This window comes from Bufo gargarizans, chromosome 6 (genome assembly GCF_014858855.1).
Source record: "Bufo gargarizans isolate SCDJY-AF-19 chromosome 6, ASM1485885v1, whole genome shotgun sequence".
Lineage (NCBI taxonomy): Eukaryota > Metazoa > Chordata > Amphibia > Anura > Bufonidae > Bufo > Bufo gargarizans.
Window position 1 is genome coordinate 26729556 of NC_058085.1, and position 24817 is coordinate 26754372.

Genomic DNA, 24817 nt, shown 5'->3' on the forward strand with positions numbered 1-24817 from the left:
GAAATTGTTCCAAAAGTGTCAATATTTTGTGTGGCCACCATTATTTTCCAGCACAGCCTTAACTCTCTTGGGCATGGAGTTCACTAGAGCTTCACAGGTTGCCACCTGAATCCTCTTCCACTCCTCCATGACAACATACGTCTATTTTTAAAAGACAACCTCTGGATATGACAATGAGCATGTGCACTCAACTTCTTTGGTCGACCATGACGAGGCCTGTTCTGAGTAGAACCCGTCTTCTTAAACCAGTGTATGGTCTTGGCCAACGTGCTGCAGCTCAGTTTCAGGGTTTTGGCAATCTTTTTATGGCCTAGGCCATCTTTAAGTAGACCAATAATTATTTTTTTCAGATCCTCAGAGATTTCTTTGCCATGAGGTGCCGTGTTTAACTTCGAGTGGCCAGTATGAGAGAGTGTGAGAGTGGAACCTGTCTTCTTAAACCACTGTATGGTCTTGGCCACCATGCTGCAGCTTGCAATTGCTTGGACACCAGGTGTTAATCCATGTCCTCCTCAATGGACATCCTCCTATCCCCAACAAAAACAGAGCACTTTGTTGCTTCCACTTCTTCTACCTCATTTTAGGTGTGAAAACTGAAGCATTGCCATGTTGTCTTAAAGCTGATGAGCTTGGGCGAGAGAAGCTACATAAATCAGATGGTAATGTGAATCAAGCAGCAAGTTTCCTTATGGATATCTCTCCTACATCTACAACTGGACAACGTGGTTGGTGACAATGGCAGGAACATTGTAGCTCCACTTCATTTGTGAAGGCACACATCATAAATTTATGGTGCATCAATTTTTTTTTAAATAACGTGGCTTGCAAATGGTGTTGGTCATGTCCAGGGGACTGTCCAGCCATTCTTATGTGGCTAAAAAAAGGCCCTTCTGAACTTGAAGTGACAAAATGGTCTGCCTTTGTACAATTTGAATTCCACCTTACATATGCTGAAGCGTTGCTATGAGCAGCGTAAAGAGATTAAGGATTTACATGATGCATGAGACCACCACAGCAGAGAACATACAGACGTGGACAAAATTGTTGGTACCCTTTGGTCAATGAAAGAAAAAGTCACAATGGTCACAGAAATAACTTTAATCTGACAAAAGTAATAATAAATTAAAATTCTATAAATGTTAACCAATGAAAGTCAGACATTGTTTTTCAACCATGCTTCAACAGAATTATGTAAAAAAATAAACTCATGAAACAGGCATGGACAAAAATGATGGTACCCCTAGAAAACACAGAACATAATGTGACCAAAGGGACATGTTAATTCAAGGTGTGTCCACTAATTAGCATCACAGGTGTCTACAACCTTGTAATCAGCCATTGGGCCTATATATATGGCTCCAGGTAATCACTGTGTTGTTTGGTGATATGGTGTGTACCACACTCGACATGGACCAGAGGAAGCAAAGGAAAGAGCTGTCTCAAGAGATCAGAAAGAAAATTATAGACAAGCATGTTAAAGGTAAAGGCTATAAGACCATCTCCAAGCAACTAGATGTTCCTGTGAGTACAGTTGCACATATTATTCATAAGTTTAAGATCCATGGGACTGTAGCCAACCTCCCTGGACGTGGCCGCAGGAGGAAAATTGATGACAAATCTAAGAGACGGATAATCCGAATGGTAACAAAAGAGCCTAGAAAGACTTCTAAAGAGATTCAAGGTGAACTTCATGCTCAAGGAACATCAGTGTCAGATCGCACCATCCGTCGTTGTTTGAGCCAAAGTGGACTACATGGGAGACGACCAAGGAGGACACCATTGTTGAAAACGAATCATAAAAAAGCAAGACTGGAATATGCCAAACTACATGTTGACAAGCCACAAAGCTTCTGGGAGAATGTCCTGTGGACAGATGAGACAAAAATCGAAGTTTTTGCCAAGGCACATCAGCTGTATGTTCACAGACGAAAAAATGAAGCATATCAAGAAAAGAACACTGTCCCTACTGTGAAACATGGAGGAGGCTCTGTTATGTTCTGGGGCTGCTTTGCTGCGTCTGGCACAGGGTGTCTTGAATCTGTGCAGGGTACAATGAAATCTCAAGACTATCAAGGAATTCTAGAGAGAAATGTACTAGCCAGTGTCAGAAAGCTTGGTCTCAGTCGCAGGTCATGGGTCTTGCAACAGGACAATGACCCAAAACACACCGCTAAAAACACCCAAGAATGGCTAAGAGGAAAAAATTGGACTATTCTAAAGTGGCCTTCTATGAGCCCTGACCTCAATCCTATTGAGCATCTTTGGAAGGAGCTGAAACATGCAGTCTGGAAAAGGCACCCTTCAAACCGGACACAACTGGAGCAGTTTGCTCATGAGGAGTGGGCCAAAATACCTGCTGAGAGGTGCAGATGTCTCATTGACAGTTACAGGAAGCGTTTGATTGCAGTGATTGCCTCAAAAGGTTGCGCAACAAAATATTAAGTTAGGGGTACCATCATTTTTGTCCATGCCTGTTTCATGAGTTTATTTTTTTACATAATTCTGTTGAAGCATGGTTGAAAAACAATGTCTGACTTTCATTGGTTAACATTTATAGAATTTTAATTTATTATTACTTTTGTCAGATTAAAGTTATTTCTGTGACCATTGTGACTTTTTCTTTCATTGACCAAAGGGTACCAACAATTTTGTCCACGTCTGTATGTTATTTTGAGCGCAGGCAGTGGCAGCTCATCAGGGACATGTGTAGCATACTCAACCTCCTTCGAAGAGGCCACCAGAGTAGGGACAAGCATTAACATGGCATCACCCGGATATTTATATTTGAACAAATGCTCATGCTGATGCAACAAGGACTAGCGGAAGAACAACAACCTCCACAGCTTCCTGGGGATCCTCTGACTGATAGGAACCTGAACGGACGAAGTCATAAAAGAGGATGTGGAGGAGGAGAAGTTTGTGGTGCAGGGGGACATGGAGTTTTCCCAGGCACAGCTAGGGAAGGTTGGCGCTCTGTATGATAGATATGCTGATGATAATGATGACGATGATGACATTGGCCATGACTAACCATTGCAGTGGGGTCTTAAAGAACTGGGTCCACAGGCATGCTGGCAAGCATGTGGTTAGCATCAAGCAAGTTGACTACTGGATAGTCATACTTTTAGATAATTGCAATCCAAGCAAAAAGGGGAGAATGTTTTACTGATGCCTGTCATCTGGATTTCTGTCCAGGAGTCCCATCTTCAACCTGGCTGAGGCAGAGACCTCACACCCTCTCTGTTGGTGCTACCCCTACAATAAGTCTGAGAAGCCACAGCAGCAGCCAATTTAGTTTTCTTAATGTTATGGATGTTTTTTTTTTATGCTGTGACAACCTGACGCATATCAGCAAAAGCTCATATCCTGTCCCCTGACTCCATAGACTTCTGGGAGCGAGATTGTAACACTGGCTGGAACTGGCCCAGTTTGATATGTGTACTGTCTTGTCCAGCCTCCAATGCAGGGTATTCAGTGTGGCAGGTGGCATCATCACACACCTCCAGCTGATGCCAAGGAATAGATCTGCCTGAGAGTCATACACAGATTATCAGGCCAATGGGAACAGGGTCAAATGCAGGGGCGTTGCTAGGGTCTCAAAAGATCCGGGGCACAAGCCCCTATAAATATGTTGCCCCCCCCCCCCCCACACACACACTTTGCTGTACTTGCTATACAGCAGCACTTACCTGTCACATCCAGGGCCTCCAGGTGACGTCTCCTCTCTGTCATCATCTTCTCTGTAGATCTTCTCTCTCATCATCTTCTCCACTCGGTCTGGACAACTTCTCTCAGCCGCCTCGTCTCTGCAGAGTGTGACACACAGACATCTTAGCTTCCTTACATTCTATCATTATCCCCCAACTGGAGTCCCCACAGTGTTATCCTGCTGCTTGCTGTGCCCCCCCAGCGGTGTAGCTATAGGGGGTGCAGAGATAGCAGTCGCTACCGGGCCCAGGAGCCTGAAGGGGCCCAAAGAAACTTGTGCCGCACAAGGAGACACGCAAAGCACTGAGGGAAGGGGGGCCCAAGCTGAACTCTTGCATCGGGGCCCATGAGCCTTTAGTTACGCCCCTGCCCCCCAATACCCTCAAATACTATCCTGAAGAAACATTACTGCCCCCCATAGTAATAGTGCTCCTCATAGTCCCACCAATAGTAATTCCCTTCTAGAATGCCCTCATTAGTAACACTGCCCCAACCGTGATAATGCTCCTCAACAATGCCCCCATTATTAGAAGAGCCCTCCCATATTAATAATACCCTCACAGAGTCCCCAGCCAGTATAAGGCCCTCTATTGTTCCCTCAGTGGTAATAAAGCTCTCTACAAACCCCTCAGTAGTAATAAGGCCCCCATAGTGCGCTTAGTAGAAATAAGGCGGATCTATAAGACCCTCCTATAGAGCCCCCAGTAGTAATAAGACCACCTATAATGTCCCCTGGATCTGCAGTGCCCCCTGCAGTTATAGTCCTCACTCCACCATACAGTCCCATGTAAATAACATCACCTCCTCGCCAGCCGCCTCCAACGCACAATCCCATGTAAACCTCACCCCCTAAGGCTACGTTCACACGCGATAATATAACGAATGCATCCGTTCAGGACCAATTCGTTTGTATTAGATTTGAATTTCTAAGTCCCAATACGGATCCGTCCTGACTTACATGGAAAGTCAATGGGGGACGGATCCGTTTACAATTGCACCATTTTGTGTCAATGCAAAGGGATCCGTCCCCATTGACTTACATTGTAAGTCAGGACGGATCCGGTTGGCTCCGCAAGGCCATGCGGACACAAAAACGCTGCTTACAGCATTTTGGGGTCCGCCTCCAAAACAGAATGGGGGGCCGTACGGAGCCGAACAAATGCATTCTGAATGGATCCGCATCCATTCAGAATGCATTGGGGTTAAACTGATGCATTTGGGGCTGCTTGTGAGAGATTTGAAACGGATCTCACAAGCATATCCCCAAACGCAAGTGTGAACGTAGCCTAAACATTAAGTCCCATGTACATAAACATCATTCCCCCCCCACCATCCACTTTCAACATACAGTCCCATGTAAATAACATCACTCCCTCCCCCAGCCACCTCAACCACACAGTTCCATGTCAATAACATCCCTCCCTTCAGCCCTAACATATATCCCAGTTAAATAACTACAACTCCCAGCATTGCTCTGCCTCTCCCTTCACTTACCTTTTCTCATGTACAGACATCACCATTAGGCTCCTTCTCCTCTTCACTCCGGTCCAATCCTGCACTGGTCACATGATGGTGACATCATCCAGGTCATCCTATCACAGCCAGTTTTGCTGATCACATGACCTGTGATGTCACCACAGGTCCTTCAGCTCTTCCCAGTGTATTAGATTCAATTGTATTGACGTTCTGTGTACGGCAATACAGTTGTATCTAGCAGGCAGGCAGGACATTCGGGGCATGGGGCAAAACATTCGGGGCCCAGGCCCCGAATGTTTTAACCTAGCGACGCCCCTGGTCAAATGTATTTGTTCCCTCTTCTGACTGATTCTTCAGAATTACACCTGAAATGTATTTCAAGAAATTGGTTCCTCTCTAGTGACTTTTCATAATCTTTGGATAGTGTGTACAGTATATATGAATCGCACGCACTTAAAGGGGTTGACTCATCTGAGACAATAGGGGCATATCACTAGGATATGCCCCCATTGTCTGCTAGGTGCGGGTCCCAGAACAGAGCGGGCCAAAGTGGTGGCTGGAGGACTCTGGTCCGGCCACCATCAAGCGCTCTCCCCATAGAAGTGAATGGGAGTGCACTGCGCATGACTGGCCACCATTCCCATTCACTTCTATGGGCCTGATGGAAATAGGGTAAAGGAGATAAAAAAGGAAGGGGGGGTTAATCTCTATTCTTCCCCAGAGGAAGTTCTATAGTATCCAGTAGGGCTCCAGAGGAGGGACCTGTGAAATTATTAGCCAAGGCAAAAGTTATGTATTTCCGTATTTTTGGTGTTAGAGGGATATTAGGCTGCCAAAGGGGAAAAAAAAAACATCAGCGGGGTCCCCTAATGGATAGGATATAGGCACAAGAGATAAAAAAAAAGTAAAAAATTTCACCCCTTTGAGAGGCGCCACCATCCCTCGGATAAGAAATGTGTGATAAAATGTAATATAACTTTTTTGATAAGTTATTAAAATTCAAGTTTAGTGAGTTATTAAAAGCACATATGTTAAAAGACTCAATTAGCAATTAATCAAATGATGTCATATTATGAATAAAAATAAAATAAAACCAATTTTTATTTTAACTCGCTTCACCCAGGAGGTATCGGATGGGATAAACTCAAAACACCCACCGGATCACCTCCTGCGCCTGGGTCACCTATAGGATCTCACGGAATGACAGCAGTCCAGTCGAGCCTCTTGTCAATCGTCTTTATTTGAACCACAGGGTGGGGTGAAGGTATCTTGCTCTACGCGTTTCAGGGTATAAGAGACCCCTTCATCAGGAGCATATGACATCATACATCTTTTGAGGGGTATAAATACATAAAATGTTTGCAGAAAGGGCGCCTAAAACGGTGGAAAACGTCACTCCTGGTTTGCGTTCCAGCGTGGAACGCACCGGAAGTGACGTCTCCTCTTACATGAAGACAATGTTCCATGAGAGTCACAGAATACAAGTTAATAGTTGCAGAATAAAGCTTAATGGTTAGAATATACATCATTGTGATTCCAGTACAATTTGAAATGCGCTTCTTTATTGGGGCTAAAAAAAATCGAATCTAAACTGCTAATACCTACAGCATTTGTTAGATTGCTGAGTCTTGATCTTGAGTGGCTAGGAGCTGGCGTCAGAACGTCACTTCCGGTTTGCACTCCAGCATGAAACGCACCGGAAGTGACGCTCTCCCCATTCGACATCAGACTAACTCGGCTAGAGAGAAAAAAATCAATTGCTTGCATTCTCTTTTGTATCTTGTATGGTTACATAGGGTATGTTATGTTTTAGATTTAGAATCTTGTGGCCGGAAGTCTCTTTATATTTTTGCTATATACATTCTAGATTAGAAAGGCCAGAGTGACATAAACTACTTCCGGTTTGCGTTTCACCCTGGAACGCATCAGCAATCTCAATTGCACTGCAGCTGGTGACATAATCGTTCTGTATTAAGGTCTATGTTTTTATAAAAACATGTTAGGAGATATATGTAAAGAACAGTATAAACTAAGAGTAGTGATTATGTATCGAGGAAAACTATATACAAAAAGTTGGGATACTAAACAAATTGTGAATAAAAACTGAATGCAATGATGTGGAGATGGCAAATGACAATATTTTATTTGTAATAGAACGTAGATGACAGATCAAACGTTAAATCCGAGTAAATGTATCATTTTAAAGGAAAAATACGTTGATTCAAATTTTCACGGTGTCAACAAATCCCCAAAAAGTTGGGACAAGTAGCAGTAAGAGGCTGGAAAAGGTAAATTTGAGCATAACGAAGAGCTGCAAGACCAATTAACACTAATTAGGTCAATTGGCAACATGATTGGGTATAAAAAGAGCTTCTCAGAGTGGCAGTGTCTCTCAGAAGCCAAGATGGGTAGAGGATCACCAATTCCCACAATGTTGCGCAGAAAGATAGTGGAGCAATATCAGAAAGGTGTTACCCAGCGAAAAATTGCAAAGACTTTGCATCTATCATCATCAACTGTGCATAACATCATCCGAAGATTCAGAGAATCTGGAACAATCTCTGTGCGTAAGGGACAAGGCCGTAAAACCATACTGGATGCCCGTGATCTCCGGGCCCTTAAACGACACTGCACCACAAACAGGAATGCTACTGTAAAGGAAATCACAGAATGGGCTCAGGAATACTTCCAGAAACCATTGTCAGTGAACACAAGCCACCGTGCCATCCGCCGTAGCCAGCTGAAACTCTACAGTGCAAAGAAGAAGCCATTTCTAAGAAAGATCCACAAGCTCAGGCGTTTTCACTGGGCCAGGGATCATTTAAAATGGAGTGTGGAAAAATGGAAGACTGTTCTGTGGTCAGACGAGTCATGATTCAAAGTTCTTTTTGGAAATCTGGGACGCCATGTCATCCGGACCAAAGAGGACAAGGACAACCCAAGTTGTTATCAACGCTCAGTTCAGAAGCCTGCATCTCTGATGGTATGGGGTTGCATGAGTGCGTGTGGCATGGGCAGCTTGCATGTCTGGAAAGGCACCATCAATGCAGAAAAATATATTCAGGTTCTAGAACAACATATGCTCCCATCCAGACGTCATCTCTTTCAGGGAAGACCCTGCATTTTTCAACAAGATAATGCCAGACCACATTCTGCATCAATCACAACATCATGGCTGCGTAGGAGAAGGATCCGGGTACTGAAATGGCCAGTCTGCAGTCCAGATCTTTCACCTATAGAGAACATTTGGCGCATCATAAAGAGGAAGGTGCAACAAAGAAGGCCCGAGACGATTGAACAGTTAGAGGCCTTTATTAGACAAGAATGGGAGAGCATTCCAATTTCTAAACTTGAGAAACTGGTCTCCTCGGTCCCCAGACGTCTGTTGAGTGTTGTAAGAAGAAGGGGAGATGCCACACAGTGGTGAAAATGGCCTTGTCCCAACTTTTTGGGGATTTGTTGACACCATGAAATTCTGATTCAACATATTTTTCCCTTAAAATTGTACATTTTCTCAGTTTAAACTTTTTGTTCGGTGATTTATGTTCTATTCTGAATAAAATATTAGAAGTTGGCACCTCAACATCATTGCATTCAGTTTTTATTCACTATTTGTATAGTGTCCCAACTTTTTGGGAATACGGTTTGTATATATATGTTAACCACTTTCCGTCCGCCCATAGGATATAAACGTCCTATGGGTGGACCTCTATTTCTGAAAGCACGTTTTAAAACGTCCTTTCAGAAACAGCAGCTGCACGCTAATCGTGCAGCTGCTGATCGGGTTGCCCGCTGTCAGTGACAGCAGGGCAACCCAGAGATAAGGCAGGGACAGTTCCCAGGTGTCCCTGCCTTCCGGATCGCTGCAGACACAGCGCTCACCGAGCGCTGTGTATGCAGAGCAGGAAGCACTGTGCGCTTCCTGTTCCGGCCCGGCGGTCATGTGACCGCCGGGACCGGAGAGTGCAGGAGCTGTGTGAGGTCTTTCAGAGACCTCGATCAGCCCTGCACTGAGGCTGTACAGCGCTGTATTGCGCTGTACAGCCTCTCTGGGGGGTGCATTTCTTCTGTAACTGGGGCTACTATGTCAGCCCCAGTTACAGGAGAAATCAACAGTGAAAAAAAAAAAGAAAAAGTGAAGCAAATGTGAAAAAATCAACAGTGAAAAAAAAAAAGAAAAAGTGAAGCAAATGTCCCCCAGAGGTCTTGTATGACCTTATGGGGGACGAAAAGTGTAAAATAAAATAAAAAAAAATAAAGGGTTGAAAAAATAAAATAAAAAAAGGTTTCACATGTAAAAAAAAAAAATGGTCCCCAAGTAAGGAATAAAAAAAATAAAATAAAATAGACATATTTGGTATTGCCGCGTCCATAAAAACCAGCTCTATAAAAATATCACTTGAGCTAACCCCTCAGATGAACACCGTAAAAAAAAAAAAAAAAAACTGTGTCAAAATGAGCAATTTTTGTCACCTTGCATCACAAAAGGTGCAACACCAAGTGATCAAAAACGCGTATGTCCCACAAAATGGTACCAATAAAACCGTCACCTCATCCCGCAAAAAATGAGCCCCTACATAAGAAAATCTCTCAAAAAATTAAAAAACTATAGCTCTCAGAACATGGACACATTAAAACATAATTTTTTTGTTTCAAAAATGCTATTATTGCGTAAAACTTTAATAAATGAGAAAAAGTATACATATTAGGTATCGTCACGTCCGTAACAATCTGCTCTATAAAAATGTCACTTGACTGAACCCCTCAGGTGAACGCTGTAAAAATAAATAAATAGAAACTGTGCTAAAACAACCAATTTTTTGGTCACCTTGCCCCATAAAGTGTTATAATGAATGATCAAAAAAATCATATGTACCCAAAAATAGTACTAATAAAACTGGCACCTTATCCCCTAGTTTCCAAAATGGGGTCACTTCTTGGGATTTTCTACTGTAAGGGTGCATCAGGGGGCTTCAAATGGAACATGGCATCTAAAAACCATGTGGAGTTCCTTTTCTTCTGCGCCCTGCCGTGTGCCCATACAGCAGTTTATGACCACATGTGGGGTGTTTCTGTAAACCGCAGAATCTGGGTAATAAATATTGAGTTTTGTTTGGCTGTTAACCATCGATGTGTTAAAGAAAAAATTGGATTAAAATGGAAAAGCTGCCAAAAAAGTGAAATTTAAAAATTTGATCTCCATTTTCCTTTAATTCTTGTGGAACGCCTAAAGGGTTAACAAAGTTTGTAAAATCGGTTTTGAATACCTTGAGGGGTGTAGTTTCTACAATGGGGTCATTTATGGGGGTATCCACTATGTAGGCCCCACAAAGTGACTTCAGACCTGAACTGGTCCTTATAAAGTGGGTTTTGGCAATTTTCTTAAAAATTTGAAGAATTTCTTCTAAACTTCTAAGCCTTCTAACGTCCTAAAAAAATAAAATGACATTTCCAAAATGATGCCAACATAAAGTAGACATATGGGGAATGTTAAGTAATAAATATTTTATGAGGTATGACTTTCTGTTTTTAAAAGCAGAGAAATTTAAATTTAGAAAATTGCTAATTTTTCAAATTTTTGGGTAAATTTTGGGATTTTTTCATAAATAAAGGTGAAATATTTTGACTCAAATTTATGACTATCATGAAGTACAATGTGTCACGAGAAAACAATCTCTGAATGACGGATAAATAAAGGCGTTCCAAAGTTATTACCACATAAAGTGAGATATGTCAGTTTTGCAAAATTAAGCCTGGTCAGGAAGGGGGCAAATGGCCCAGATGGGAAGTGGTAAATATATATATATATATATATATATATATATATATATATATATATATATATATAAATATGTTAATATATATTAAAAGGTGTTAAGGCTGTTTCTGTTTCAAATACATTCCTAAAGTGTACTAAAGATACTAAAAATGTTAAAAAGACATCTTAGATGACAGTATAAATATTTTACATGACAGTATAAAAAGTATAGATATTTTGTATGTGCTAATACATATGGAGAAAAGAGTATGTATATACGAGTATTTAAAAGCATAACTGTTGGTGCACTGGTCTGTTTAGGAAAAGCATTATACACACTTTAATCAAGAAATCAATGGTATTCTAATAATTTGAGTATTCAAGGGTCTCATTGAGTCCAAATGGGACAAGGGTGTTAAGTTTATATATCCAGTGCATTTCTTTGCGACTAGAGTTGCTGATAGGTAAATGTCTGTGACGCCCTCAAGCTAGATGGATCGCTATTATGTATCTCTGTGTAGTGTCGCGAGACACTGTGGGTGAGAATGCTGCGTCTAATGTTTGAGCGGTGCTCATTCATCCTCTCTCTGTCTGTGTGGTTCTTCCAATGTACTTTGAACCACACGCACAGTAGAGGAGGTAGATTACATTCTTTGACCCACAGTTTAGTTCCTGTTTGATGGTCCAGAGGGACTCATCTTTGTTTTTTTTAGGATTAGGGATACTAACCGTTTTGACTCCATGGGCGATCATTGGGCAGCAAAGACTATTTCTTTGAGGCACATTTACGTATCCCCATCTTATCTGAAAGGTCGATGGGGGTGGTCTCAGGATTCACGGTAAGTTTTGGACATGAGGGTGCAATCAAATTTTTGGGGGTTTTGGCTCTCCTAAATGTAATTGAGGGTTGTTTCGGTAGGATTTTTTTGAGGATGGGGTCTTTGAGGAGGATGCCCCAATGTTTAGTGAGGGTTTGTCTGATGTTGGTGTGATGGATGTTGTATCGGGTGATAAGGTTATATTGATACCTATCATCTTTAATGGTTTTAACTGGGGCAGGTTGTAGGGCAATATCTTGACTGATAGAGGTAGCTCGTCTAGCAGAGGTGTTGATCAATTCTTTTGGATATCCCTTATCCCTAAACCTGTCTTTCAGGGTATTTATTTGTTTTTCCATTACTTTTGTATCTGAACAGTTCCTCCTGACTCGTTTCATCTGTCCATACGGTATATTGTTTCTCCATTTTGAATAATGACAACTTAAATAATCTAAATAGCTGTTGGAGTCTACTTTTTTGAAGTGGGTTCTGGTAGTGATTTTATTTGCTATAATTTTGATATTAATATCAAGGAAAGTTGCCTCTTTTGGGTGGTGTTCGGAAGTAAATTTTAGGCCCCAATTGTTCTGGTTGATTTCTTCAATGAATTTTACTAAATCCTCTGTACTGTTGTCCCATATGAATATGATGTTGTCTATAAATCTTTTGAATATTACAATATTTTTATTTGACATCAATCCTATTTTTGGTTCAAAATGTCCCACAAAAAAATTGGCGTATGATGGGGCAAATTTTGTCCCCATAGCTGTTCCTTTCTTTTGTGTGTAAAATTGTTCATTAAAAATAAAATAGTTTTATGTTTTAGAATAAAAGAAATCGATTCCAAAATTAACTCTTTTTGTTTGGAGGACATTTATACATCATTGTCCAAGAAGTATCGTATTGCTTCTAGGCCCAGAGTGTGTTGGATATTGCTGTAAAGTGAGGCTATATTAAGCGTTACCCAAATGTAGTGGGGCTTCCATACAATCTCATCCAATATATTGATCAGGTGGAAGGAGTCCCTAAGGTAGGAAGGAAGTTAGATAAATATCTTCAGAAATATGTTCTCAATGTATGCTGAAAGGTTAGAGGTTAGTGAATCAATCCCAGAAATAATTGGCCTACCAGGTGGACATGTGATGGATTTATGCATTTTCGAAAGAAAGTAAAACCTGGCTATTGTGGGGTCGGTGTTGGAAACAAATTTTTAGATTTTTCATTTTTATTAAAATTTCTGTGCTATATCCTGAATCAATCAGGATTTGCAATTCTTTTTAAAAGATGGAGTGGGATCTTCATTAACCCCTTAGGAACCCAGCCTTATTTCACCTTAAGGACCAGGCCATATTGTGCAAATCTGACCAGTGTCACGTTAAGTGCTGATAACTTTAAAACGCTGTGACTTATCCAGGCTGTTCTGAGATTGTTTTTTTCGTCACATATTGTACTTCATGACAGTGGTAAAATGAAGTTAAAAAAAAATACAAATTTTACCAAAAATTAGAAAAAAATTGCTAATTTCCAAGTTTCAATTTCTCTACTTCTATAATACATAGTAATACCTCCAATCATAGGTATTACTTTACATTCCCCATATGTCTACTTCATGTTTGCATCATTTTGGGAAAGATATTTTGAAGGCTTAGAAGTTTGGAAGCAAATCTTGAAATTTTTCAGAAATTTTCTAAAAACCCAATTGTTAGGGACCAGTTCAGGTCTGAAGTCACTTTGTGATGTTTATATAATAGAAACCACCCAAAAATGACCTCATTCTAGAAACTACACCCCTCAAGGTATTCAAAACTGATTTTACAAACTTTGTTAACCATTAAGGTGTTCCACAAGAATTAATGGAAAATAGAGATATAATTTAAAAATTTCACTTTTTTAGCAGATTTTCCATTTTAATAATTTTTTTTTTTCAGTTACAAAGCAAGGGTTAACAGCCAAACCAGACTCAATATTTTATGGCCCTGATTCTGTAGTTTACAAAAACACCCCATGTGTGGTGGTAAACCGCTGTACGGGCACACGGCAGGGCGCAGAAAGAAAGCAATGCCATACGCTTTCTGGAAGGCAGGTTTTGCTGGACTGTTTTTTTTGACACCATGTCCCATTTGAAGCTCCCCTAATGCACCCCTAGAGTAGAAACTCCATAAAAGTGACCCCCATCTAAGAAACTACACCCCTCAAGGTATTCAAAACTAATTTTACAAACGTTGTTAACCCTTTAGGTGTTCTATAAGAATTAATGGAAAATAGAGATACAATTTGAAAATTTCACTTTTTTGGCGGATTTTCCATTTTAATAATTTTTTCCAGTTACAAAGCAAGGTTTAACAGCCAAACAAAAGTCAGTATTTATGGCCCTGATTCTGTAGTTTACAGAAACACCCCATATGTGGTGGTAAACCGCTGTACGGGCACACGGCAGGGAGCAGAAGGAAAGCAATGCCATACGGTTTCTGGAAGGCAAGTTTTGCTGGACTGTTTTTTTTTTACACTATGTCCCATTTGAAGCCCCCCTGATGCACCCCTAGAGTAGAAACTCCATAAAACTGACCCCATCTAAGAAACTACACCCCTCAAGGTATTCAAAACAGATTTTACAAACGTCGTTAACCCTTTAGGTTTTCCACAAGAATTAATGGAAAATAGAGATACAATTAGAAAATTTCAAATTTTTGGCAGATTTTCCATTTTAATATTTTTTTTACTTTTACAAACCAAGGGTTAACAGCCAAACAAAACTCATTATTTATGGCCCTGATTCTGTAGTTTACAGAAACACCCCATATGTGGTCGTAAACTGCTGTATGGGCACACGGCAGGGCGCAGAAGGAAAAGAAAGCCATGCGGTTTTTGGAAGGCAGATTTTGCTGGACTAATGCTGGACTCTTAGGGTACATGCACACGTTCAGGATTCATGTGCGGAGAATCCGCACTGAAATCCGCAGGTGTTCACAGGCAAATCCGTGCGGTCAATCCGCATTAATTGGTGCGGATTTGCATGCGGATTTGCATGCGGATTTTTCAACATCTCTCTAGAACAAAAATACACCCTTTTTTAACATCATTTCCTGTGACATCATTTGAGAATCGGATTTGAGAATTACTGTACGTTGAAATCGTGATGCGATTAATTTAACACGAAATAATCGCATGGCGATTTCAACTTAAGCACTGTTATGTTACATATTCGTTAATTCTAGCCTACTATGGAATATAGCAGTGCTAAGTAGAAATCGCCATGCGATTATTTCGTGTTATATTAATCGCATCGCGATTTCAACGTTTCAAATCCGACAGTACATTCTAGTATATGGAGACGTTCCCATGGTGATGGGGACGCTCCATTAGTACTGCTATATTCCATATTCGGCGAATATGGAATATAGCAGTACTAAGTTGAAATCGCCATGCGATTATTTTGTGTTAAATTAATCGCATCGCGATTTCAACGTACAGTAATTCTCAAATCCGACAGTACATTCTAGTATATGGAGACGTATATTGCGTCTCCATATACTATATGTAGTATATTGCTTCCTTCTCTTGCTGCAATGAACAGACACAAAATGGTGGCTGATTCCCCTTCCTATTACATACATGCGGATTTTGATGCGGATCCGCATCAAAATCTGCACTGTGTGCGTGTACCATCCGGATTTTAGCCTCTCCATTGAAGTGAATGGAGAAAATCCGCAAGATATCCGGACAGGAAAAAAAAAATTAATTGACATGTCGCGGATTTTAAAATCCGCACGCAGGTCAAAATCCGCACGCGGAAAAATCCGCATCGTGTGCATTGAGAATTTCAAATTCTCATAGAATACAATGGACATGACCTACGGTGCGGATTTACTGCACGCAAATCCGCGCGGAAAATCCGCACGCAATCCTGATCGTGTGCAGGGGGCCTTATTGGCACTATTTTGGGGTGCGTGTGACTTTTTGATCGCTTGCTATTACACTTTTTGTGATGTAAGGTGACAAAAAATTGTTTATTTAGCACAGTTTTTAGTTTACATTTTTTACGGTGTTCATCTGAGGGGTTAGGTCATATGATATATTTATAGAGCCGGTCGATACAGACGCAGCGATACCTAATATGTATACTTTTTTTTATTTATGTAAGTTTTACACAATAATATCATTTTTGAAACAAAAAAAATGATGTTTTAGTGTCTGCATATTCTGAGCCATAGTTGTTTTATTTTTTGCGCGATTGTCTCAGGTAGGGGCTAATTTTTTTACGGGATGAGGTGACGGTTAGATTGGCACTATTTTGGTGGGCAAACTCCTTTTTGATCGCTTGCTGTTGTACTTTTTGTGATGTAAGGTGACAAAAAAATGATTTCTTTAGCACCGTTTTTATTTTTTACGGTGTTCATCTGAGGGGTTAGGTCATGGGATATATTTATAGAGCCGGTCGATACGAACGTGGCGATACCTAATATGTATACGTTTTCCTATTTATTTAAGTTTTACACAATAATAGCATTTTTGAAACCCAAAAAATGATGTTTTAGTGTCTCTATAGTCTAAGAGTCATAGCTTTTTAATTTTTTGGGCGATTGTCTTTTTTTTTTTTTTACTTTATTTGGGGAAAATGACATTTTTGTTTATTTTTACTTGAAACTTTTAATTTTTTGGGGGGAAAACTTTATTTTTTGTCCCACTTTGGGACTTGAACTTTTGGGGTTCTAATCATTTGCAATGCATTCCAATACTTCTGTATTGGAATGCATTGGCTGTATGAGTAATACTGTGTATTACTCATACAGATTCCGGGGCCTGTGAGATCCAGGGGGCTGGATCTCACAGGCTCGTCACTGGAAGGCAGCGCGATGCCTTCCTTAGACATCGCGCTGCCTTCCCTGCCATCGGGTCCCCCCCACAGCCGCATGGGGACCCGATGGCACCGCCACATGCCACCACCGCAACATTGAATTGCCGCAAACCGCAAGTCTGAATTGACCTGCGGTTTGCGGCGATCGCCGACATGGGGGGGTCACGGGACCCCCCCTGGCATTTAGCCGAAGTGCCTGCTCAATGATTGGAAATACACATGACGCCCTGTGTCCTTAAGTACCAGGACCGCCCTATGTCCTGAAGAGGTTAATGATGCTGTAGTACTCGGCATCTGATAGAATTCTCATTGATTCTTTAAGATAATAATTTTGATCCATGATGACTATACCCCCTCCCTTATCTGCACTTTTTATTACCACCTTTTTATTTTGTTTGAGATGTTTAAGGGCTTTGTTTTCACGTCTGGTGAGATTGAGTGTTGGTTTATCTGTTTGTGTATCTGTTAGGGTTTTCAGGTCATCGAGAACTATATTGAAAAAACTCTCCAGATGCGGGCCCCTGCTTTCTAAAGGATAGAAAGACGAAAGGCGCCCTTTCTGCAAACATTTTATGTATTTATACCCCTCAAAAGATGTATGATGTCATATGCTTCTGATGAAGGGGTCTCTTATACCCTGAAACGCGTAGAGCAAGATACCTTCACCCCACCCTGTGGTTCAAATAAAGACGATTGACAAGAGGCTCGACTGGACTGCTGTCATTCCGTGAGATCCTATAGGTGACCCAGGCGCAGGAGGTGATCCGGTGGGTGTTTTGAATGTATCCCTTCCGGTACCTCCTGGGTGAAGTGAGTTAAAATTAAAATTGCTTTTATTTTATCTTTATTTTTATTCAAAATATGACATCATTTGATTAATCGCTAATTTAGTCTTTTAACCCTTTCATGACCAAGGGTCATTGATGCCCCAATGTCCAGGTCAAAATTTTCAAATCTGACATGCGTCACTTTATGTGGTAATAGCTTTGGAACACTTTTACTTATCCACGCCATTCGGAGATTGTTTTCTCGTGACACATTGTACTTCATGACAGTCATATATTTGAGTCAATATATTTCACCTTTATTTATGAAAAAATCCCAAATTTACCAAAAATTTGGAAAAATTCACAATTTTCCAAATTTCAATTTCTCTGCTTCTAAAACAGAAAGTCATACCTAAAAAAAAAATTTATTACTTAACATTCCCCATATGTCTACTTTATGTTGGCATCATTTTGGAAATGTCATTTTATTTTTTTAGGGCGTTAGAAGGCTTAGAAGTTTAGAAGCAATTCTTACAATTTTGGGGAAAATTTCCAAAACCCACTTTTTAAGGACCAGTTCAGGTCTGAAGTCACTTTGTGGGGCTTACATAGTGGAAACCCCCATAAATGACCCCATTGTAGAAACTACACCCCTCAAGTTACTCAAAACTGATTTTAAAAACTTTGTTAACCCTTTAGGCGTTCCACAAGAATTAAAGGAAAATGGAGATGAAATTTAAAAATTTCACATTTTTAGCAGATTTTACATTTTTATATTTTTTTTTTCTTTAACACATTGAGCGTTAACAGCCAAACAAAACTCATAATTTATTACCCTGATTCCGTGGTTTACATAAACACCCCACATGTGGTCGTAAACTGCTGTACGGGCACACGGCAGGGCGCAGAAGGAAAGGAATGCCATACGGTTTTTGGAAGGTAAATTGTGCTGGATTGGTTTTCTGAACGCCATATGTTTTTTATTGTTGTGCCGATAGTCTTGTGCAGGGGCTCGTTTTTTGCATAAAGTGTTGAGGTTTTTATTGGTACCATTTTTGGGTACATAGGATTTTTTGATCATTCATTATTACACTTTATGGGGCAAGGTGACCCAAAAATTGGCTGTTTTGGAATTGGCAGTTTTCATTTATTTATTTTTACAGCGTTCATTTGAGGAGTTAGGTCATGTGATAGTTTTATAGAGAAGATCGTTACGGACGTGGCAATACCTAATATGTATACGTTTTCCTATTTATTTAAGTTTTACACAATAATAGCATTTTTGAAACCCAAAAAATGATGTTTTAGTGTCTCTATAGTCTAAGAGTCATAGCTTTTTAATTTTTTGGGCGATTGTCTTAAATAGGGTATCATTTTTTGCGGGACGGGGTGACGGTTTGATTGGTACTATTTTGGGGGTCATAAGCCTTTTTGATCACTTGCTGTTGCACTTTTTGTGATGTAAGGTGACAAAAATAGCTTTTTTGGCACTGTTTTTTTAATTTTATTTTTATGGTGTTTATCGGACGGGGTCTATCATGTGATATATTTATAGAGATGGTCGTTACGGACGCGGCGACACCTAATATGTGTATTTTATTTTTTCATTTTTTTATAGGAAAAGGCAATTTCTTTTTTCTAATTTACATTTTTATTTATTTATTTGTTTTTACTTTTATTATTTTCACTTTTTTTTATCAGTTCCCTCTTGGATCTTGAAGATCCAGTGGGGCTGATAGTTGTACTATACTTTGCAATGCTTTTGCATTCCAAAGTATAGTACTTCCAGATTGCCTGTAGGTGGCAGCACTGGACGCCTTTGCCATGGCAACCGGACGCTTTTGCAAAGCGTCCGGTTGCCATGGCAACCATCGGGTGCCGCAATCACAGCGCTGCAGCCCCGATGGTGGAGAGAGGGAGCTCCCTCCCTCTGTTAACCCCATGGATGCCGCAACCGCGGCATCTATAGGGGTTACAGGAGAGTGTCAGCATAGAGCTGACACTCTCTGCTGATGGCGGCGGCTCAGTAATTGAGCCGCCGCCATCGCACACAGCAGGGGGATCGGGGGGGGGCAGCGCTGGAAAGGGGGGGGTCGGGACTCGGAGGCTGCCCACAATATCGAGGGAGGCTGGAGCAGGAGGGGCGGCTTGAAAATTAATGCAGAGGGCGGACCGCATGCCATCAGCGCAGGAGAGGGGCACAGATCAGCGGAGCACAGATGGGGGGCACAGATCGTCACTAAGGGCTTGGAGAGGCACAGATCGGGAAGGGGGGCATGAGTTACACTATCTGCTTTCAGGCTCCGATCTGCAGAGCTCAGATCAGAGCCTGAAACCGGCATTTTAACACTGCCGCGATCCGATTGGTTAGTCTGCACAGACTAACCAATCGGATCGATTGCCGGCAAGGGGCCACTCTGATTGGTCCCTTGCCGGCATTACTGCACTGTATGCTGTCCGTGACAGCAGCAGGGCTCGGGCAGAAGCTTTAATCCAAGCGCTTTGCAGCGCTTGTATTAAAGAGCTGCTAGAACGTTTATATACGTGGTAGCTGCACGGGGTATGTGCAGCTATCACGTATATATACAGATTGCAGACGTGAAGGGGTTAACAGATGTGCTTTTAATAACTCGCTAAACTTGAATTTTAATAACTTATCAAAAAAGTTATATTACATTTTATCACACATTTCTTATCTGAGGGATGGTGGCGCCTCTCAAAGGGGTGAAAAACATTTTTTTTGTTCTATCTCTTGTGCCTGATAGAAATAGCCATGCCAGTGCTCGGTATATTTGTCGGCCCCGTACAAATGAATGAAGGACGGCTGCGCATGCACAGTGCACCCTCCACTACTTTCGGTTATCCATTTAGGAGATAGGTGCGGGTCCAAGCGGTGGCACCTACCAGACAATAGTGGAATATCCTAGCGAAATGCCCCCATTGTCTCAGATGAGACAACTCCTTTAATATAAATGCAGGAGCTCCGTACAGTAATAGAATGTATTAGCTCCGATGAGTCAAAGTTATTACCTTGCGAAGTCTCACAAGACTTTGCGCAATAACTTAATAAATTAATTTGTACTGTAAAAAAACATTTCCCGAACTCTGGTTCGGTTCCAAGGTACCACTCATCTGAGCCAATACATTATATTACTGTACGGAGCTCCTGCATTTATATTAAAGGAGTTGTCTCATCTGAGACAATGGGGGCATTTCGCTAGGATATTCCACTATTGTCTGGTAGGTGCCACCGCTTGGACCCGCACCTATCTCCTAAATGGATAACCGAAAGTAGTGGAGGGTGCACTGTGCATGCGCAGCCGTCCTTCATTCATTTGTACGGGGCCGACAAATATAGCCGAGCACTGTCATGGCTATTTCTATCAGGCACAAGAGATAGAACAAAAAAAAAAATTTTCACCCCTTTGAGAGGCGCCACCATCCCTCAGATAAGAAATGTGTGATAAAATGTACAGTAGCCTGTATGAAATCAAACACGTGAACGCTCACAACTTGCGTTGTTTGCCTGCTGTCACGACTTTGGTTTGGTCATGACTCTTGGTGTCGCATGCAGTTGTCAGCGGTCTGCTTCTTGTCTACCGCAGGTGAGGGCAGTTAGTATGTTGTCTCACGTGTGGTTGCCGCTGGCAACATGATGTTGTTGGCAGTGTAGCAGCCTGAGCTGGTTGCTAGGCGGCTCGCTGTCAAGGCATGCGGTTGCACCTAGCAACGTGTGTTTGTATGTGTTCACTTTCCATGTTTGTTTTGCACGGGATTTAGTTGTGTGTGCATTTCCCCTTTAAGTGACACTTACCTTGTCTGGTGTTGGAAGGGTTAACTCCTTTCCTAGTATGTGTGTGTGGGTGTGGCTGCTTGGGCTTTTTAGATCCTGCTGGATGCCTGTAGCTGAGGGGTACTCCAGCCATGCTTTATGCTGGAGTCATCCTCCTGGTCTCATATGCCATCTATCCAGTGAGGGCCACCCTTGTGGTCATAAAAATATATGTATGATGTTAAGAAGATGTTTTTATGCTCTGTATATTTATTGCAGCTATGGGTGTCCTGAGTACCTGTGTGATTTGTGTGTGCTGTGTCCTTAATGTTTTTGTGGACATCAGTACTTGTGCACGGGTTCCAGTCAGCGTGTCTGTGGCAGGTAGGTGTAGTACTGGTTTAACTCACCTGCCATATCCATATGCTGTATATGTTTCCCCTCTCCTTGCTCCTTGGCCAGAGAGACTCCTGTTCGTCCGTGTCTAGGAGGAACAGGTCGTCTTACCCTGCTCCTAGTCCAGGGATTTCCTGAGGGCTAGTAGGGACTCTAGGTTCCGGAGTATGAGCCCTCCTACCATCTGGGTTGGCTCATACGGTTAGGAGTCAGGGTCAGAATTAGGGACGAGCTAGGAGGTGACCTGCTCCCTGATCCTGTCGTCCTGGCCTAGCAGCTACCCTTATCCTATTGACATCGCTTGGTTAAGGGTTTCCCCCACTCTCATCCGTGACACCTGCTTGTATAAGTGCAGCTCTCAAACCAGACAGCTTTTTTTCCCTCTGGATTCACATCATATTTGTTGCTGGGAAGAGCATGATGTGTTCAGTATTACTTTATTAATTTTATTCATAGTACAGGAGCTTCACTGATGTAAAGGGGGGCACTAAGGGACAGCACTACTGTAGGGGGACACAAAGGGGACATAACTACTGTGTGGACATTCTACTGAGTGGGGACACTTAGGGAGCATCCGTACTGTTAAGAGGGCACTAAGAAGGAATTTCGCTGTGAAAGGGACATTGATGGGAGATAACTATTGTGTGGGGCACTAGGGGTGTTCAGCGCCTCTTGTCCAGCACTAGGAAATGTTTTATTTATAAATGACTGATTGGGTGGGAGTTGCATGGAAGTTGCTCAAGATGGGAGCCAACCATTTGTAGTTATGCTTCTTGGTCTACTATTAGATTGTGGTCTGTTTGGCCACCACTGTTTTAGTCAATTCATACTTGAATTTTATGCCATGCCTTATTCTTTCTTTGGGATTTTTTTTTTTATATAGAAAAGTTATCAAATTTTAAAACAATTTTATGGTATATTATTTATCAATAATAAAATGTGTTTTATTCTTGGCAGATGACTGTACCAGGAACTTAGAGAAACATCTGGTATCTTCAGATTTTGAAGTAGATGGTTGTGGTATCAAGCGAGATACATTTGAAGAGCATGCCAATATGCAAGATATACCCTCATCCAATCACAGCCACAATGAATCATTTGATTATTTTAAACAGGTCCGATCCTCTGATTCATCACAGACTGTAGCACAGAATAAAATTAGCCGAAAAGGTGTTAATCAAACGGCTCATGTAAGAGGGAAGCCATTTTCATGTTCAGAATGTGGAAAATGTTTTAGATTTAAATCTCAGATTGGTATACATGAGAGAATTCACACTGGGGAGAAGCCATTTTCATGTTCAGAATGTGGAAAATGTTTTAGATTTAATTCTCAGATTGTTATACACAAGAGAACTCACACAGGAGAGAAGCCTTATTCATGTTCAGAATGTGGGAAATGTTTTAACGCTCAATCAGGTCTTGTTAGTCATCAGAGAATTCACACAGGGGAGAAGCCATTTTCATGTTCAGAATGTGGGAAATGTTTTAAGAGTAGTTCAGTTCTTGTTGTACATCTGAGAAATCACACAGGGGAGAAGCCATTTTCATGTTCAGAATGTGGGAAATGTTTTAAGAGTAGTTCAGTTCTTGTTGTACATCTGAGAAATCACACAGGGGAGAAGCCATTTTCATGTTCAGAATGTGGGAAATGTTTTAAGGATCAATCAGGTCTTGTTATTCATCAGAGAATTCACACAGGGGAGAAGCCATTTTCATGTTCAGACTGTGGTAAATGTTTTAAGAATCAATCAGGTCTTGTTAAACATCAGAGAACTCACACAGGGGAGAAGCCATTTTCATGTTCAGAATGTAGGAAATGTTTTAAGGATCAATCAGGTCTTGTTAGTCATCAGAGAATTCACACAGGGGAGAAGCCATTTTCATGTTCAGACTGTGGGAAACGTTTTAAGAATAGTTCAGGTCTTGTTGTACATCAGAGAAATCACACAGGGGAGAAGCCATTTTCATGTTCAGAATGTGGGAAATGTTTTAAGAGTAGTTCAGTTCTTGTTGTACATCAGAGAAATCACACAGGGGAGAAGCCATTTTCATGTTCAGAATGTGGGAAATGTTTTAAGAATCAATCAGGTCTTGTTAGTCATCAGAGAAATCATACAGGGGAGAAGCCATTTTCATGTTCAGAATGTGGGAAATGTTTTAGGAATAGTTCAGGTCTTGTTGTACATCAGAGAAATCACACAGGGGAGAAGCCATTTTCATGTTCAGAATGTGGGAAATGTTTTAAGCAGAAATCAAGTCTTGTTACACATCAGAGAAATCACACAGGGGAGAATACTCACATATAAAAGAAGCCATCTTTATGCTTAGCCCTTTAGTGACCACTAACACATGTTTTCTTGGTCATCACTGTCTTTATTGAATCAGATAATCCTTTTTACAGGGAGATAAAACAGCACCTTGATTTCATTTACCAGAGGTAGCTGAGAGTTTGGAGCAAGGATTGGGACTAGAGTTGAGCGGACACCTGGATGTTCGGGTTCGACGGATTCGGCCGAACTTCGGAAAAAAGTTTGAGAGCCAAACTTGACCCCGAATCCGAACCCCATTGAAGTCAATAGGGACCCGAACTTTTGAGCACTAAAATGACTGTAAAACTGTAATGGAAAGGGCTAGAGGATAGGGAAATTACTTAAAATAACATAAAATATGTAAAAAATAATAATAATAATAATCTTGATCTAGGAGGACCAGGTCCATATGGAGTAGGAGGTTGAGGAGGCGGTGGATGTGGCGGTGTAGGCGGAACTGGCAGTGGAGGAGGAGGTAGCCTACACTGCTTTTTGTTTTACTTTTTTTAATATTATTTTAAATTCGGGTACACCCCAAAACATTGGGAAAAATAACCCTCCAGTCGTGCTAAACACACATTCAGACAATACACCGGCAGGGCAGGCCAGCGCCTCCAATGTGTAAAGGGCAAGCTCAGGCCATGTGCCCAATTTGGAGACCCAGAAGTTGCAGGGGCTGACCCCTGTCAGTTAGTTCGTGTAGGCGTGTGCATACTTACTGCCCCACCCACCATGTCGCATGTCCCCGTGATGTTCACGATCCAATTTGATATCTGCTCTATCAACTTTTGATGTTCTTTTATGCGCCTACCATGGTGATTACAGGTGGTGGGGAATCAGGGTTCCAGGCTGGAGAGGGAGCGTGAGAAAAGGAGACCAAATTTAAGGGAGATACATTTATTTTAAAAAATTGGGATCGAGAAGAAATGTGGGAAAAGTTATTGAGGTGCAAATGTGG

The 24817-nt window shown here is 41.4% G+C and overlaps 1 protein-coding gene across 1 annotated transcript in view; it reads left to right on the plus strand.

The window, feature by feature from the left end:
- The window catches only part of LOC122940418 (oocyte zinc finger protein XlCOF22-like), a 29790-nt gene extending 5653 nt beyond the window's left edge, over nt 1-24137 (plus strand). The window contains exon 4 of the mRNA XM_044297090.1: nt 22508-24137. Within this exon, the coding sequence (XP_044153025.1) occupies nt 22508-23856 (1349 nt within the window). The 3' untranslated portion in view covers nt 23857-24137. The remainder of the gene's footprint in view (nt 1-22507) is intronic.
- The last annotated feature ends 680 nt before the right edge of the window (nt 24138-24817 follow it).